We start from the raw sequence: 16108 nt of genomic DNA on the forward strand, positions 1-16108 counted from the left end.
TAATTTTTGTAAAAAATTCAAATTCTTAACTTTCTGTTGAATATAAATATACCTGTAGTACAAAATTCATAAGTGTGCATGCAGCTTGATGAATTATCACAAAACGAATACTCCTGCATAACCAGGACCAGCTCAAGAAATAGAATATGTCTACCATTTTCCTCCTTTCTACCCCTTATCCTCCTTTCCAGCCACTACCCTGACTCTAATCATCACCACTCCAATTCCCAACAGCATCTATAAGTTGTGCCTGTTTGGGGACTTAACATAAATTGAGTTACACATAATCTGTTCTTTTCTGTGTCTTCTTGCTTTTGCACAGCATTACGTTTGTGAAATTCATTCATATTTTTGCATGTGAAAGTGGATTTTAATTGCACTCTGAAGGCTGGCCACATCAGTAGATTCTATGGTAAATCTTTTTTGAAGAGTAGAAAGAGTATTTTTTTTCTTTTTCAAACATAAAACATTCACTGCTCTCCTATACTCTATCTTCAACTTATGATTTCATTACTACAGCCATTCTTAAACATTAGTGTGCATTAGGAGTAGGATCCCTGGAAGGGCTTGTTAGCATACAGACTATGGGGCCCCAACTCCAGAGCTTCAGTTCCTGAAGGTCTGGGGTAGGGACTGAGAATTTGCATGTCTAACAAGTTCCCAGCTGACACCCCTGTTGCTGTTCCAGGGAACACTCTTTGAGAGCCATTGCCTTAACATATACTGAATTTGTATCTATCTGTATGCATTTCTTTTCTGTGTCTAAGTCATCTTTCATTTAAAGTAGGATTTTTGGAGAAGCATCCTCACATGGACTGCCCATGGGTTTTCTGCTGCAGAGACAGCAGCCTCTAACATGTGATGAGGAAGGATGCACAGCTCTATGAGTGACAGAATCTGGGAGCTCCCCGTCAATATGTGGAGATATAAGAGACATTTTCAAAGCATCTCTCCTTCACATTAGATTTATTGGGTCTTACTGTTAAAAATCTGAAACTCTTTGGCTGGCATGCATTCAGAAGAAGAAGAACAAAAACAACAACAACAAACGAACCTGTGGAATCAAGAAAGGCTCCGGTCATATCATTACTGATTGCATCAAACCCTGCAGGCAAGAACTCCTTAAGAACAAACCTTAAAGACTAAAAGTAATAGACAGTCTCTCCAACACATTCTCCTCAAGCTAAATCCAGACACTGTCCACTGCATTAGCCACCAGCCACATGTGGCTAGTGAGTATTTGTGATGTGGTGAGTCCGAGTGACACATGCTGTAAGTGTAAAATACACACCGAGTTTCACAGACTTAGCTCATACACATACAAAGAATGTAAAATATTGTATCAATAATTTATTTTTAGGTTTTTGCCTTCAACTTTTATTATAAGTCCTTGGGTACATGTGCAGTATGTGCAGGTTTGTTACATAGATAAACATGTGTCATGGTGGTTTGCTGCACAGATCAGCCTATCACCCTGGTATTAAGCCCAGTATCCATTAGCTATTTTTCCTGATGCATATATCAATAATTTTTATGTTGACTACATTTTGAAAATATTATATATGGATATAATGTTTAAATAAAATGTATAATTAAAATTATTTTCCTTATTTTTTTTCTTAGTGTGGCTTTTAGAAAATTTAAAACTACATATGTTCTTCTCATTTGTGGTTCACATTTATTTCTACTGGACAGTGCTGTTCTAGATAATTTAAAATTAGCCTGATTTATAAAAATAGTTAAATACATGTTTATTTGAAGGGCAGAATTAGGAAGATTGAAAATTATAGCTTGCCAAAGGATCATCCATTAGAAACTAGGAAATCTAATTTCGCTTATAGCAAAGTATTTGCAAATGGTGACAGAAATGACTGGGAAGAAGCCCTAACTAGAGATTGTTCTGAGAAGGAATGGGAGGATGAAAGAGAATGGTACACTTGTAACAGCTACCCAAACTACCTTACACCGAACAATACCCAATGGTTGAAAATTTTTGCTTTCTGTTGATTGGACCTAAATTTCTTAGTCTGATATGCAGAGTCCTCCATAATCAGGGCTGTATGTCAGCAAGAAATTAATGAGTGGGTGATGGATCCATCATTTAAGTCAACTGGGTTTATTCATTGCACCTAAAATAGGTCTTCCGATGTCCTTCTTCTTTTTCCCAACTAGAATCGCTTCCATTTGCACACCCTTCACATCCCAGCCCAAATCTCATATTCTCAACCCACATTTCACAGACAACTCCAAGTAGAGATGCTCCTCAACACTAAGCTCCTTAGTATGTTTCAGTGTAAGACTTTTTTGATACTTATCATGATCTGTCTGGCTTTCTTTGCTGCCCTGCATCCTAGTTATATGGCCTCAGGTCAGCTGTTATTGCTCTGTGCTTCACTTTCCTCCTTTGTAAAGTGGGATGGTAATTGTATTTATATCATAGATGAGAGTGGAAGGCATGAAAACATGTGCAGTTCTTAGAATAGAAACTGATGTATAATAAGGATTCGACAAATATTAGCTGGTAACATTATTGTTGCTGATATTAGCTATGCTGCAGCACATGTTTGTATATCTCATATTTCCATCGAGATTGTAAATTTCTTGAAAGGCAAGAACTGTATTTTCTTTTTAACATTGCATAATGTCTTAAAAAAGTTAGGACCCAATAAATATCTGTTAATGGCCATAAGAAATGTCAATAAATTTTAATTAGTACCTCTGTAGGCCATACTGTGTACTAATCACAGGGATAAAATGATGGACAACATAAATACTGTCTCTCCACTCATGAAACCTAAATTATAGTAGGGGAAGATGGATAGGAGGAAAAGATGCAAAGAACAACAGAAGAAGATTTGCATAGTTAGAGATGGCAGTGAGTGTTATAAAGCAACACACAGGGGGCTGAGATGGAAGTTTAGTGGAGGTGGTTTTACCAAAAAGATGACCAGAGAAAGCTGTGTTAAGGCAGAAGCACAATGAGAGGAGCGGGAGAGGTGTGAGGTGAGACTGGAGAGACAGGGAAAGTCTGCAATGGAAAAGTGCAACTAACAGTTATGGTGAGCTATTTGCATTTTACTTGGAGGGAAACCTGAGGGTGCTATGGGCATTCAAGCAGTGTGCTGTGATCCGTTTACTTTGCTTTGTCTGGTAATGGCGGTAGAGGTTTTACCCAACTTAAGAAATGAAATTATCTTCAAGGGCAATGTATTAATATGAACATGACCTTTGACTTATATAAAGGTTAGCTAATTTATATAGGGTTCAAACATAAACACTTAATCTTGGGCTCATTAAAGCCAGCTATCTGTTTAACACGTGAATGTGTGAACTCCAAAAACATAATTAGTTATCTGCCACTAGAAAAAACAGTGAGCAAATTCATGAATCAGGGTTCTGCCTGGACCTCCATTGTGACATATTCTCAGTTATTAGTTTAGGTAAAGACCCTGTTGCTTCATAACAGGTGTCAGTTTTGAGGGAACGACTCTAAATATGATTCTGGAATAAGAAAGGATGTAAATAATGAAAACATAATAAAAATTATAGAGTGAGTCTGCTATAAAACACAGAGCATGCAGAAATCAAAACATACTATCATTTAGTTCTAGGCATCACTGACTTTAAAAACAGCAGACAACTTGAAACATACTATTTTCCTTGAAAACAGAAACGTTTTTACAAAACCAAGTATTTATCACTCACTTTTCTCCTTGCTGAATTAGCAGACATTCAAAAAAGCCTTAACTTATGTGTATGCGTGTTTCCTTTTTCAGCTAAATTTTAAATGAAATAAGTTTAAATGAAATACATTTATAGGTATTGATGTTTCAATACATATAATATAGACTGATCACATTGGGGTAATTAGCATATCCATCATCTGGAACATTTATCATTTCTTTGTGTTGGGAACATTCAATATACTCCTTCTGGCTATTGAAAACTATAAGGTGTATTATTGTTAACTACATTCATCCTATGATGCTGTAGAATGCTAGAATTTATTTCTCTGATCTAGCTGTAATTTCATATCCTTTAACAAATCTCTTTCTATTCCTGCCACTTCCCCCTACCCTTTTCAGCCTCTAGTATCCTATTCTACTTTTTACTTCTACAAGATCAACCTTTTTTAGCTTCTGCCTGTGAGTGAAAACATGCGGTGTTTAATTTTCTTTTCCTGACTTATTTCCCTTAACATCATGTCCTCCAGTTCTATCCATGAAAGCCACAAATGACAGGCTTTCTTGTTCATGGCTGAATAATAATCCATTGTGTGTTTATCATGAGCAGACTCATAAGGAAAATAAACCTTCACAGAAATGGGAGAGTTTTCAAAAAGTCTCTTCTCAAATCTATTCTTTTGAGATCAGACTAGATTGGGCACATTCAGGGTGGCATGGTGGTAGACGCAAATCTATTATTTAGCCTTCAACTTGTGTGGCTTCAGGTATGTTACCCAACCTAAGTCTTGGTTGGATAAAATTAGAGAAAATTAGGGAAATACTAACAACATCATCCATCTCTGGAAGATACTGGGCAGCTGTTCAACCAACGTGTTCCCCCAGAGTCTGATGTAATCTGTTGACTCCATCTTGAGAGAAGACGCCGGGAAAGAATCTGGGAGGGGCTTTGACCACGGACAATAATGTGGAGAAGAGGGAGATGGATGTGCGGAAGGGTAAGCTTGAGCTGGATGCTTGGTGGTGTTGACTTGCTTCTCCTCCTGATGCTGGCATATATCAGTGTTAGGTGATAAATCAAGTGGTTGGATATCCAAGTCTATACTAGTCTACACCAGGATTCTGCTAGGAAGAAAGCTGCAGGAAGCAGGAGGCTGGAAGTCAGAAGCAGGATGCAGAAAGCTGCAGGACTGATAAAAAAAAAAAAAAAAAATGGTTTCTGATTTTCCTGAAACCATGAAGGAAGATTCAGGGAAACCCAGAGCCTGGGACTTGGAGTGGTCTCAAGGCTTTAACCATCTACCCTGAGGAAGAGGTTGAAAGAAATATTTGTCTCATTATGTATTGGTCTGTTTTCATGCTGTTGGTAAAGACATACCCAAGACTGGAAAGAAAAACAGGATTAATGGACTTAGAGTTCCACATGACTGGGGAAGCCTCACAATCATGGCAGAAGGCAAGGAGGAGCAAGTGACATCTTACATGGATGGTGGCAGGCAAAGAGAGAGCTTATGCAGGGAAACTCCCCCGTATAATACCATCAGATCTTGTAAGACTTACTCACTATCACCAGGACAGCATGGGAAAGACCTGCCTCCACGATTCAATTACCTCTCACCGGGTCCCTCCCACAACATGTGGGAACGTAAGATGAGATTTGGGTGGGGGTGTAGCCAAATCATATCACATTATGCGTTTAGGATAGAATTCAGTGAATATTTAGTAATTGATTCTGCCTCATTCCGTGTTTAAGATCGATGTGGCTGGCATAGAAAACATTTTTGGGTGGTGTAGGTAATTTGAAACAGTGTAATGAGTTTACATGCTTTTTGAAAACCTTAGATCTTTATGAGACCTTAATGAGTCAGGCTGGGAGTAATGTCACCTGGCACATATTTGTGTTGGTTCTCAAAACAGGGTGTGTGTGCATGCATGTTGTTTTGAGTACACATGTATGTTTGTGTGAGTGTCACTGTCCCTTATGCCTGAGGAAAATAATCTGTTTTTGCCTTTCCATTCTAATTTGACACATCTGGTGCAAAATATCAGGGCTAATTCCAAAATGAAATAGGAAGACAATCTTCTCATTAAATGCCATCAATGCTTAAACCTTGTCTTTGTACTTGATTAAAAAATGTTCCAGTCTTTGCCACTAGCTAGCCAATTATTCCTTTTTTCTTATTAAGGAATGCAGCAGTTGAGACATCGTCCCCCGTGCTCCTTCTCTCTCTCTCTCTCGGTGTGTGTGTGTGTGTGTGTGTGTGTGTCTAGATAAATATATCCTCCTAGGAACAGTAGCAGAATAGCTGACAACAAACGTCATTAGAAAAGAGTCAGAGCAAAACATCCCTGCTTGTGAAAACCTATTGTCAAAAACTAAGATAGGCTACATCTCTTTCTGAAATTGGAGAGAATGTTTTTCCAATACCACTCCATAACTACAAATTCAAGAAGGCCAGACTCCATTTTTAAAAGGTACTTTACCATTGCCTGTTTTGTATTATAACAAAGGGTATGATTTCTTGAAATCAAAACTTTAAACTTCTTGAGTTCTTCCGGATTAGATGTGGAATGGTTTCCCAAACTATGTTTTGTATGATTTTTAAAAAGTTCTAGCAACAAAAAGGGGGTAGCAAGCAAACAAAATTTCAAAAAAATCACATTTAGTCAATTAATGTGGGAAATGCCCCATACTTCCATCTCCCCTGAGCGTTTCATGTTAGCATGGTGAAGGCTCTGAGTTCTGCATTATAGAAAATCGACTTAACTTTGCCTAATTTCGTAGTTTCCAAAATGTTTTGAATGGCTGCTGAGCTCATTTATTAAAGAACACTTATTAACATCAAAGATACTATAAAATTTTAAACATGGGGATATCTGAGCAAGAGCCCCACCGTGTTGCTTATAGATCTGAATTCACTTCAGAAGAAGTACCTTTCTCCAGCGTTTTTGCCCAGTCAAAATACAATGATGTGCCATTCTACATGAACTATTGTCATAATATCTGTTTTTCAGTAGCCACCTCTTTGTTTAGTTGTTGTTTTTGTCTTTTTTTGACAGGGTTAAAAAAGCAGGTCCACTTTATTTACAATGATCAGTTGGTGACACATGGATCTTTGAGCTTTCTGTGGCCTTGTGGAGGTACCTGGGCAGAGGCCACTCCTGTTAGGTTAATACATCCCCCTTCCTCATCCTGCTATGAGAGTCGTGCTGCTGTCAGAATCCACCTGCTCTGAGTACAGTCCTATCTATTTAGTGTCAAAAATACATAACTTCAAAATTAACTCTGGAAATACTTTCTAAAACTCTTAAAGAACAGTATTTATTTTTAAATTCAAATATTAATGCGTATTTGAGTCCAATGCACATTAAAGTTTGAGAATTACTGAGTTACTCTAAATGATATTTCATAGAAAAATAGACTACACTTAACTAGCAAATGTTTTGTGTTTAATCAGATTGGTTAGACATGCCACCTTTTGTGGAAATAATCTAAAGAGTTACTCCAAATATTATTTTTATACTAATTAACGAGAAGTGACAGGGTCAGAAAAACATATACTCTAAAAATAGTACACTTTGGGGAGTCAAAGTTAAACACTTAAAAATATGAGTCAGAGATATTATGATTTTAATTTGTAGACAGAAAAGACTTCATGTATTTTTGGTTGGGTAAGTATACATCTTGGGTTTCTCTAGTACCAGTGAATCAGGTCAATTCTGGTATTATTATTATTATTATTATTATTATTTTGAGACAGGGTCTCACTCTGCTGCCCAGGCTGGAGTGCAGTGGCACGATCTCTGCTCACTGCAAGCTCCGCAGCCTCCTGGGTTCATGCCATTCTCCTGCCTCAGCCTCCCGAGAAGCTGGGACTACAGGTGCCCGCCACCACGCCCGGCTAATTTTTTTTTTTTTTTTTTGTATTTTTAGTAGAGACGGGGTTTCACCGTGTTTGCCAGGATGGTCTCGATCTCCTGACCTCGTGATAACCACCCGCCTCGGCCTCCCAAAGTGCTGGGATTACAGGCGTGAGCCACCGCGCCCAGCCAATTCTGGTATAATTATTAACAGCTCCCTGCGAATCACTCTAAAAATTGTGCTGGTTTTGAAGATATATGATTACTTCTATTAGGTGATGCCCACAAAAGCATTCCAAAATATGGACTAGGGACCTTCCATTGTAGGTCTTATCTATAAGAGAATAAAACACAAAGCAGGCAGAAAAATCTATGAAAGGCACTAACGGAACGTCTGGTATTCAAGCAAAGATACTCAGTTACCAAATCTCCATTGGTGAGGGGGGCTAGGTAGAGATTCCTCAGGTGTTTCTGCTTGCCAGCATAGTTTACTCCGGTTGCTTTTCAATATTCAACTGGTGCACGCCCTATGGTGTACTGGAGAATGTTCATCTTGATGGTCAGGGGGTGGGCAACATCTGTTGTTAAATATTTTGAATGTTACCTGTTACTGAACCTCTCTAACCTGCATTAGCATATCAATAGATTTCTTGATTTGGTGATGATTCAATGACATATGACTGTCCCACCTGGGGTAGTTAGGGTTTTAAAGCCAGCAAATAAATTTAATAACAATAATTGTAAAAAACAATAATGCTGCCAACTCTTGTTGAAAGTTTACTATGTTTGAGAAGCTGCTGTAAGCACTTTAAGTATATTAACTCTTTCAGTTTTTGCAACTCCATGATATAAATACTATTATGGTTCCCTTTTTTACACATGAGAAAACTGAGGCACAAGCTAAAAACATTACCTAAGGCCACGCAGCAGTGCTGATGTGAATTTGAAATAAATGGAGACTGATAAAGGCTTCATGGCTTGGCCCAAGGAATTCAAAAATAAGGCCACTAAATTTGAAAATGATCACAAGGATGATCATATAAATTTGGACCTATTTGGACATAAATTTAGGTCCAAAATACTATGTTGGACAAATATTGATTTATGAGGGAAAAGGTTAAAATATTTTTATTATTTACATATATTTTCTTATTTTAAAAGTAATGTGTGTTTATTACACACAAAAAAATAAGCAAAAGAAGAAAGCAAAAATATCACTCATAACCCCAGTACCCAGAAATAAGCATATGGAATATGCTGATATATAAACTCTTAGTGTTTTTCTAGTTAACCTCATACATATATGGAGGGTGTTACTGTTAAATGAAGAAATAGAATAAAGACTTATTTTCCTACAATTTAATCCTTAAATGGAAATGGCTATGCTTTCATTCTTATTTTTTTGCATTACAAAATATTTTACGATAGATATATTATTCTTATAAGCAAAAATAATTTTATATTAAAATATGATAAATACTACCTTTTAAAGAGATTGCATAAGCTTAAGTAGGTATTAGCTATGACAGTTAACAGTAATAAAATCATTCTCCTATCCTCACTTCCCACACACACACCTTTTTCCTCTCTCCTTCTCTGAGTCTCAGGTTACCCTTTTGAGAAATGAAGACTACATTGTTATAAATGTAAAGCATTGTGTACAGGAGACACTCAATGCATCTTACTTCTTTCCCCTTCAGTATACTAGCAGAGGATGGCCACTTTCATTCTACACTTAAGGCTCCTAATATCCAAGAGGGATAACTCAGGGATGCTCAAGCGTATTCAGACCCTCTATCAATGCAGATCCAGGGCAGAGGACAATCTTGTCCTCGCTCTGATGAGTGAGAGGGTGAGGACGCTTGGTCGGGGATGGTGAACACCAAGAATGGGAATAGGACAAAGAAAAATTAGCCTGGAGAATCTCGAGAGGAATTTCATTGGCAGCCTTGGTTTTGTTTCTCGTCAACAGTTCAGGCAAAGAACAGAAACAATGCCATTTTTCAGAACAATTTTGAGTCCACACCACTGGCCAGGCCTATAGCGCTCAGTGGTTGGAATAATTTGTGCTCTCATCTCTTGCACATTCCTGAATCCTCTTCCTTGCACGTAATCTTTCTCTTTTGTTCTCTTTGGCAAGGCTGACTCTTGGCGCTAGCTTTTCCCTTTTCCTACAGTAATTTTGACTTCTAGGAGGTTTGAAACTAGATTAAGGGTTAAGAAATCCTTTGCCAGGTGAGATCCCATTTCAAAAATACCAAAAACAGCAATTGTATGACTTACACGGTGTTTCAAAGGAATACAAGCTCGGGTATGCACCTGAGTATTAATTGATTTTGTTGTTAATATTAATGAGCATATGATTTGGCCTAGTTGACCTTCAGATTTAAATTAGTTACTGATTAAATAATAAGGCAGGTGAATTAAGATGAGTTTAAACAGCATTTTATTTTCCCCCAGAAAGCTGCCTTGACCTTGGCTCTGGGTGAAAATAAGCTATTAGAGGTGTTGAAAAAACTAGAACAGAGCATATTCTTTATCTTAAGGAGATTGACTATATCTTAAATAGTAATAATAATAACTTCATAAAAGTTTCATCTGGAGTACTTGACATTCCTATGAATTTTACTTCTGTGTTTATATGCCCCTTTAATATGATTGCTTGTCTATTTGTTAACTTAAATAGCCTTAATACTTGTACTCCTAAATTTGTTTTTAAGGGTTTAAAGTGCAAACTACCATTAAATCAACAGAGTATTTTTAACCAGTAGAGAAAGAAGTCCTCAATAGATAAGTACACATCCTATTTCAGAAATAACCTCAGAGCGCCTACCGACCCACAAATCTTTTCCCAGGCCAGCTTTACCTTGGAGTTACTTTCAATTCAATCCTGGTTGCCAAATCCTTGGCATGCATTCGGATGAATTATTCATCAGCATTCTTCCTGCTAATATCTCATGCTCCCAGCTCAACTCCTGCCCACCCTATGGCTGTAATGACTCATTGGGAACAGGTGTCATCAGTGTGTAGCTCACAATCTAGCTCTTGATCCATGAGCCAGTCGGTTGCATCTCCTTCTGTTGGCAGCAGGCACAGTTAGCAAGTACATGGGGGTAAGCAGGCAGCAAGCATGGGTTCCTGGTTCCCAGTGGAAAATATGTCTAGAACATTAAAACAAAACTGCTGGCATAGAGGATACCTGGGTTACAATACTTCCTTTTGAAATTCTTCAACCTTCACATGACTGTTAGAATTTTTTAAATATCTGGTCTTCAAAGCGACATTAGCCATCTTATTTTTTATTTATTTGTTTTCAATCCTTGCACCCTAGAAGATGCTAATTTCCTGTGGAACCAAGGTTATAACAAATGTAAAGCCAGCCCACTAACAAGCAAAGCTGGAAATAACCAAATGAGTCTCAAAATTCTTGGGAGTTATATTAGAAAGAGAAAAAGAGACCTGTCCATAATATCAGTGATTCTGAAGCCCAAGAAGATGCTTGGTCAGGATCAAAGTCTGAAAACAAACTCAAGAGACCAAGGGCTTCTTCAGGACATTTGATCAGCAAAAATGTTCTGCCACTTAAACTGGAGAGTGTAATGAGCATTTCTATAAGCAATCTTATAACTGCAGTGCTCTAAAATAGCCCAGATGTCACAGAGAAGAGATATTTCTGCATGAAAGCTAATAATGGAGAATGTTTGAAATGAATCCTCAACACATATGACTGCCTTTTAACCTTATCTTGACCTCAATCTTGAAGGATTTCAATTGATTTTTTTTTTTTTTATTCTAAGCTAGGTATCTATCAGTCAAGACAATAGTTCCAACAGCATTAAACACTTGTTCTAAGCTGGTCTAAGCTTTGAACTGATAATCAATGAAAAACAGTGGTTTTCTGTACGTGCTATTTCAGAAGAAAAAGGCAAAAATCATACCCTAGGCATTCTGTTTTTAATTGAAAGAAGACTGCATACTAGTGTGGATTTTAAAACATTTCTATTTTCCCTAAGTAAATAGGTTAATGGATATTAATGGCTTATTTCAGTAATACTCATAAAACTTCACATTTAGTCTTACATAGGAACTACATTTGTGATACATAACGGAACTCCTTCATGGAGTTACCATCATTAAAAGTTTTATGTTAAAAAAATCCTAAAAGTATTCCAAAAAATAAATCCTGGCATAAACAATTAATGGTGTGAGTTCCTAAAAGCATCAAGAAACATCACAAACAGTGTGCTTCTGTGAAGGTGCGATATCTCCAAACTAAACAACTCAACAGGAAAAATCCCAGCCTGAAACATGGTCACATTCAAATTAGTTTATCTCTCTTTCATGTTTCTTAAACTCTGCCACTCAACTTCATGACACTTTGAAATTTTTAGCACAGACTAAATGATTGGTATGACCAAAATTTTTGCTTAAGATGAACACCACTTTCTGTCTTTTCACTCTGATCGCATTTGATCAGATTTATTTATCTCTCTGAGATGACCTAGAGTTTCCCATCAGAGCCTATGTGGGTATTTGACATCAGTTATATTTTTAGATATACTATGTCTTAAAAAACAGTTAAAGTGCTCTAACTGAAAAATACTTTATCACTAAAATATGCCAATCATCATCTGAGCCTTCAGCAACTTGTAATCTTTTTCCTGGTGGAAGGTCTTGCCTCAATGTTGACGGTCACTACTGGCCACTCAATGTTGATGGCCACCACTTGGTTGCTCAAGGTTGAGGTACTTATGGTAATTTCTTTCTTTTTTTTTGAGATGGAGCCTCGCTGTGTTGCCCAGGCTGGAGTGCAGTGGCATGATCTTGGTTCACTGCAAGCCTGCCTCCTGGGTTCACACCATTCTCCTGCCTCAGCCTCCTGAGTAGCTGGGACTACAGGTGCCCGCCACCACGCCCGGCTAATTTTTTGTATTTTTAGTAGAGACGGGGTTTCACCATGTTAGCCAGGATGATCTCAATCTCCTGACCTCATGATCCACCCGCTTCGGCCTCCCAAAGTGCTGGGATTACAGGTGTGAGCCACCGCGCCTGGCTAGCTATGGTAATTTCTTAAAATAAGACAATGATGAAGCTTGCCACAATAATTGTCTCTTCCTTTCACAAAAGATTTCTCTGTGGCATGCAATGCTGTTTGATGGCATTTTACACACAGTAGGAGTTATCTTAAAATTGAACTGAGTAAGGCCAGGCACAGTGGTGCTTGCCTGTAATCCCAGCACTTTAGGAGGCCGAGGCAGGTGGATCACCTGAGGTCGGGAGTTAGTGACCAGCCTGAATAACAAGGTGAAAGCCCATCTCTAAAAAAACAAAAAACAAACAAACAAACAAAAAACAAAAAAAGCTGGATGTGGTGGTGCATGCCTGTAATCTGAGCTATTTGTGAGGCTGAGACAGGAGAATTGCTTGTACCTGGGAGGAAGAGGTTGCAGTGAGCCAAGATCGCGCCATTGCACTCCAGCTTGGGCAACAACAGTGAAACTCCATCTCAAAAACAAACAAACAAAAAATTGAACTCAATACTCTCAAACCTGCTTCCATCTCAAGAAGCCGCTTTCTTTTTTTAATAAATACGATGCAACTTCTCATTTGTTCAAGTTTCTCATGAGATTGTAGTTCAGTCACATCTTCAGTCTCCACTTCTAGTTCTCTTGACATTTCTACCACATCTTTAGTTACTTCCTCCACTGAAGTCTTGAACCCCTCAAAGTCATCCATGAGGGTTGGAATTACCTTATTTCACACCCTTGCTAATGTTAACATTTTGACCTTCTTTCATGAATATTCTTAATGCCATCTAGAATAGTCAATCCTTTCCATATTTTCAGTTTATTTTGCCCAGATTCATCAGAGGATGATATCACTATCTATGGCAGTTACAGTGTTAGAAAATATATTTCTTAAATAGAAATTTGAAAGTCAAAATTACTCCCTGATCCATTGTCTGCAGAATAGATGTGTTAGCAGGCATGAAGACAACGTTACATTCCTTGTACATCTCCATCAGAACTCTTGGAAGACCAGGTGCATTGTCAATAAGCAGTAATATTTTAAAAAGAATCATTTTTTTTCTGAGTAGGTCTCAACAGTGGACTTAAAATATTCAGTAAACAATGCTATAAACAGACGTGCTATAATACAGGCTTTGTTGTGCCATTGACAGAGCACAGGTAGGGTAGCCTTCGACTAATTCTTAAGAGCACTAGGATTCTTGGAATAGTAAATGAGCATTGTCTTCAACTTAAAGTCACCAGCTGCATTAGCCCCTAACAAGAGAGCCAGCTTGTCCTTTGAAGTCAGGCATTGACTTCTCCCCTCTAGCTATGAAAATGCTAAATGGCCTCATCTTCCAACAGAAGGCTGTTTTGTGTACATTGAAAATCTGTTGCTTAGTGTAGCCACCTTCATCAGTGATCTTAGCTAGATATTCTGGATAACTTGCTGCAGCTTTTACATCAGTACTTGCTGCTTCACCTTGCACATTAATGTAATGGAAACAGCCTGTTTCCTTAAACCTCATGAATCAGCCTCTGCTAAGGTCCAACTTTCCTTTTGCAGCTTTCTCACTTCTCTCAGCATCAGTAGAATTGAAGAAATCTAGTACCTTGCTCTGGACTAGGCTCTGGCTTAAGGGAATGTTATGGCTGGTTTGATCTTTCATCCAGACCATTAAAACTTTCTCCTTATCAGCAATAAGGCTGTTTCCGTTTCTTATCATTCATGTGTCCACTGGAGTAGCAATTTTAATTTCCTTCAAGAACTTTTCCTTTGAATTCACAACTAGGCACAAGAGGCCTAGATTTCAGCCTATCTCAGATTTCAACATACCTTCCTCACTAAACTTAAACATAGCTAACTTTTGATTTAAAGTATGATTTAGTATGCAACTCTTCCTATCACGTGAACACATAGAGGCTATTGTAGGTCTATTAATTGGCCTAATTCCAATATTGTTGTGTTTTAGGGGATAGGGATGCCTGAGAAAAGGGAGACAGATGGGAATAGTGGGTCAGTGGAATAGTCAGAACCACATTTACTAAGTCAGTCCACTATCTTTTATGGGCATAGTACATAGCACCCCAAAACAATTATAATAGTAATCACTGATCACAGATCACCATTACAGATAGAATAATAGTAAAAAGATTTGAAATATTGTGAGAATTATCAAAGAGTGACACAGAGACATGAAATGAGGACATGCTGTTGGGAAAATAGTGCCGACAGACTTGCTTGATGCAGGGTTCCCACAATACTTCAATTTGTAAAAAATGCAGTATTTTCAAAGCACAGTAAAATGAAGTGCAAGAAAGTAAGGTATGCCTATATTACCTTTTCATCTGGGGACTTGCCAATGAACCAGGAGAGAGAGAGAAAAAAGGACTATTCTGTTTTCCTTTAGATATATATTTTTTAATTCGAGCATCCCCACATCAATGTCTCCACTACTTCTTCCTTCCTCAAATTGTCTTCTAAAGAGTAATTTTTTTTTTTTTTTTTTTTTTTTTTTTTACTTTTTCTGGAAATACTTGGGTCAGCAACATTTTCTCAGAATAATTGTCGACAAAATGGAAAATGATGCTCTTGCCAAAGATTTGTTTCTAAGGATGCCTTTCAAACATTTCTTTCTTTTTTGAAAAATGGTGCTCCCTGGTTGGTGGTTCTCAAATGCTGCTCTTTCAAACCTTTTCCTGATGAGTGGCTATAAAGAGCAGAACTGACTAATTCTGGTGTTTTAAATAAACATCTCTAAACATAATTTCTCTGGTCATTCTCTCATTTCATAAATAGTTATTTTCCAAAGGAACAAATGTAAATGTTATATATATACACACACACATATATATATGGTTTTTTTTTTCTATAAAGGCTAGATATGCAATAAAAGAGAGTAGGTGGGAGAGTCGATTGTATTGGAAACAGAGACACTTAAGAAAACCTAGTTATATTTGACTTGCTGCCTTGTTTTTCCATATAAACAAGCCCAAATAGTCTAAGAGTCTGCAATTATTAGATGTAGTTAGTGGCCTCATACCTTCATCTTTACAGTCTTCCACTGCCTCTTCTGAAGTGGGGCCAGGCACCGTGACAGTGTTGACACCATCTATAAAGCAGAAAAAGAAACACTGCCTCAGAGTTCATCCTTCCAGAAGTCAGGCTGTGGCTTTCCTGCTCTGCACCCCCCTCCACTCTCCACCAGAGAAAGCATGAGCCTGCAGAACGCTTGAATACACTGAATGCTCTTTGAAGGGGCTAGTGGTTTGGGAATCTCTTTTATAGTTAGTGAAACAGGAACCTTCAGTTCCAGTTCCAGAGACCAGTGGGCTACAATCTATTTTTTGGTGAAGAATGCTACTTGTTGCTAGTAGTATCCTTTGGCATTTTGTTTCTTCCTCATTCCTCAAAGGATGGTATATTATTTTTCTTGGTAACAGATTGTGAAAGAAAGTATATCCTTGCAAGTTCTTACAAAGTGCTTTTATGTGTGTGTTTGTAAAGTTTGTTTTTTTCTTAGCACAGCACTTCTGCTCCGTTATGCCAGGATG

General features: G+C 37.8%; 1 protein-coding gene across 6 annotated transcripts in view; it reads right to left on the minus strand.

The window, feature by feature from the left end:
- MACROD2 (mono-ADP ribosylhydrolase 2) overlaps positions 1-16108 on the minus strand; it is a 2180049-nt gene that overhangs the window by 96769 nt on the left and 2067172 nt on the right. For all 6 annotated transcript variants that reach the window (XM_030915179.1, XM_030915177.1, XM_030915180.1 and 3 more), the window contains one exon: positions 15598-15666. In XM_030915179.1, coding sequence (XP_030771039.1) covers positions 15598-15666 — 69 coding nt within the window. The remainder of the gene's footprint in view (positions 1-15597; positions 15667-16108) is intronic.

This window comes from Rhinopithecus roxellana, chromosome 13, assembly GCF_007565055.1.
Source record: "Rhinopithecus roxellana isolate Shanxi Qingling chromosome 13, ASM756505v1, whole genome shotgun sequence".
NCBI classification, from domain to species: domain Eukaryota; kingdom Metazoa; phylum Chordata; class Mammalia; order Primates; family Cercopithecidae; genus Rhinopithecus; species Rhinopithecus roxellana.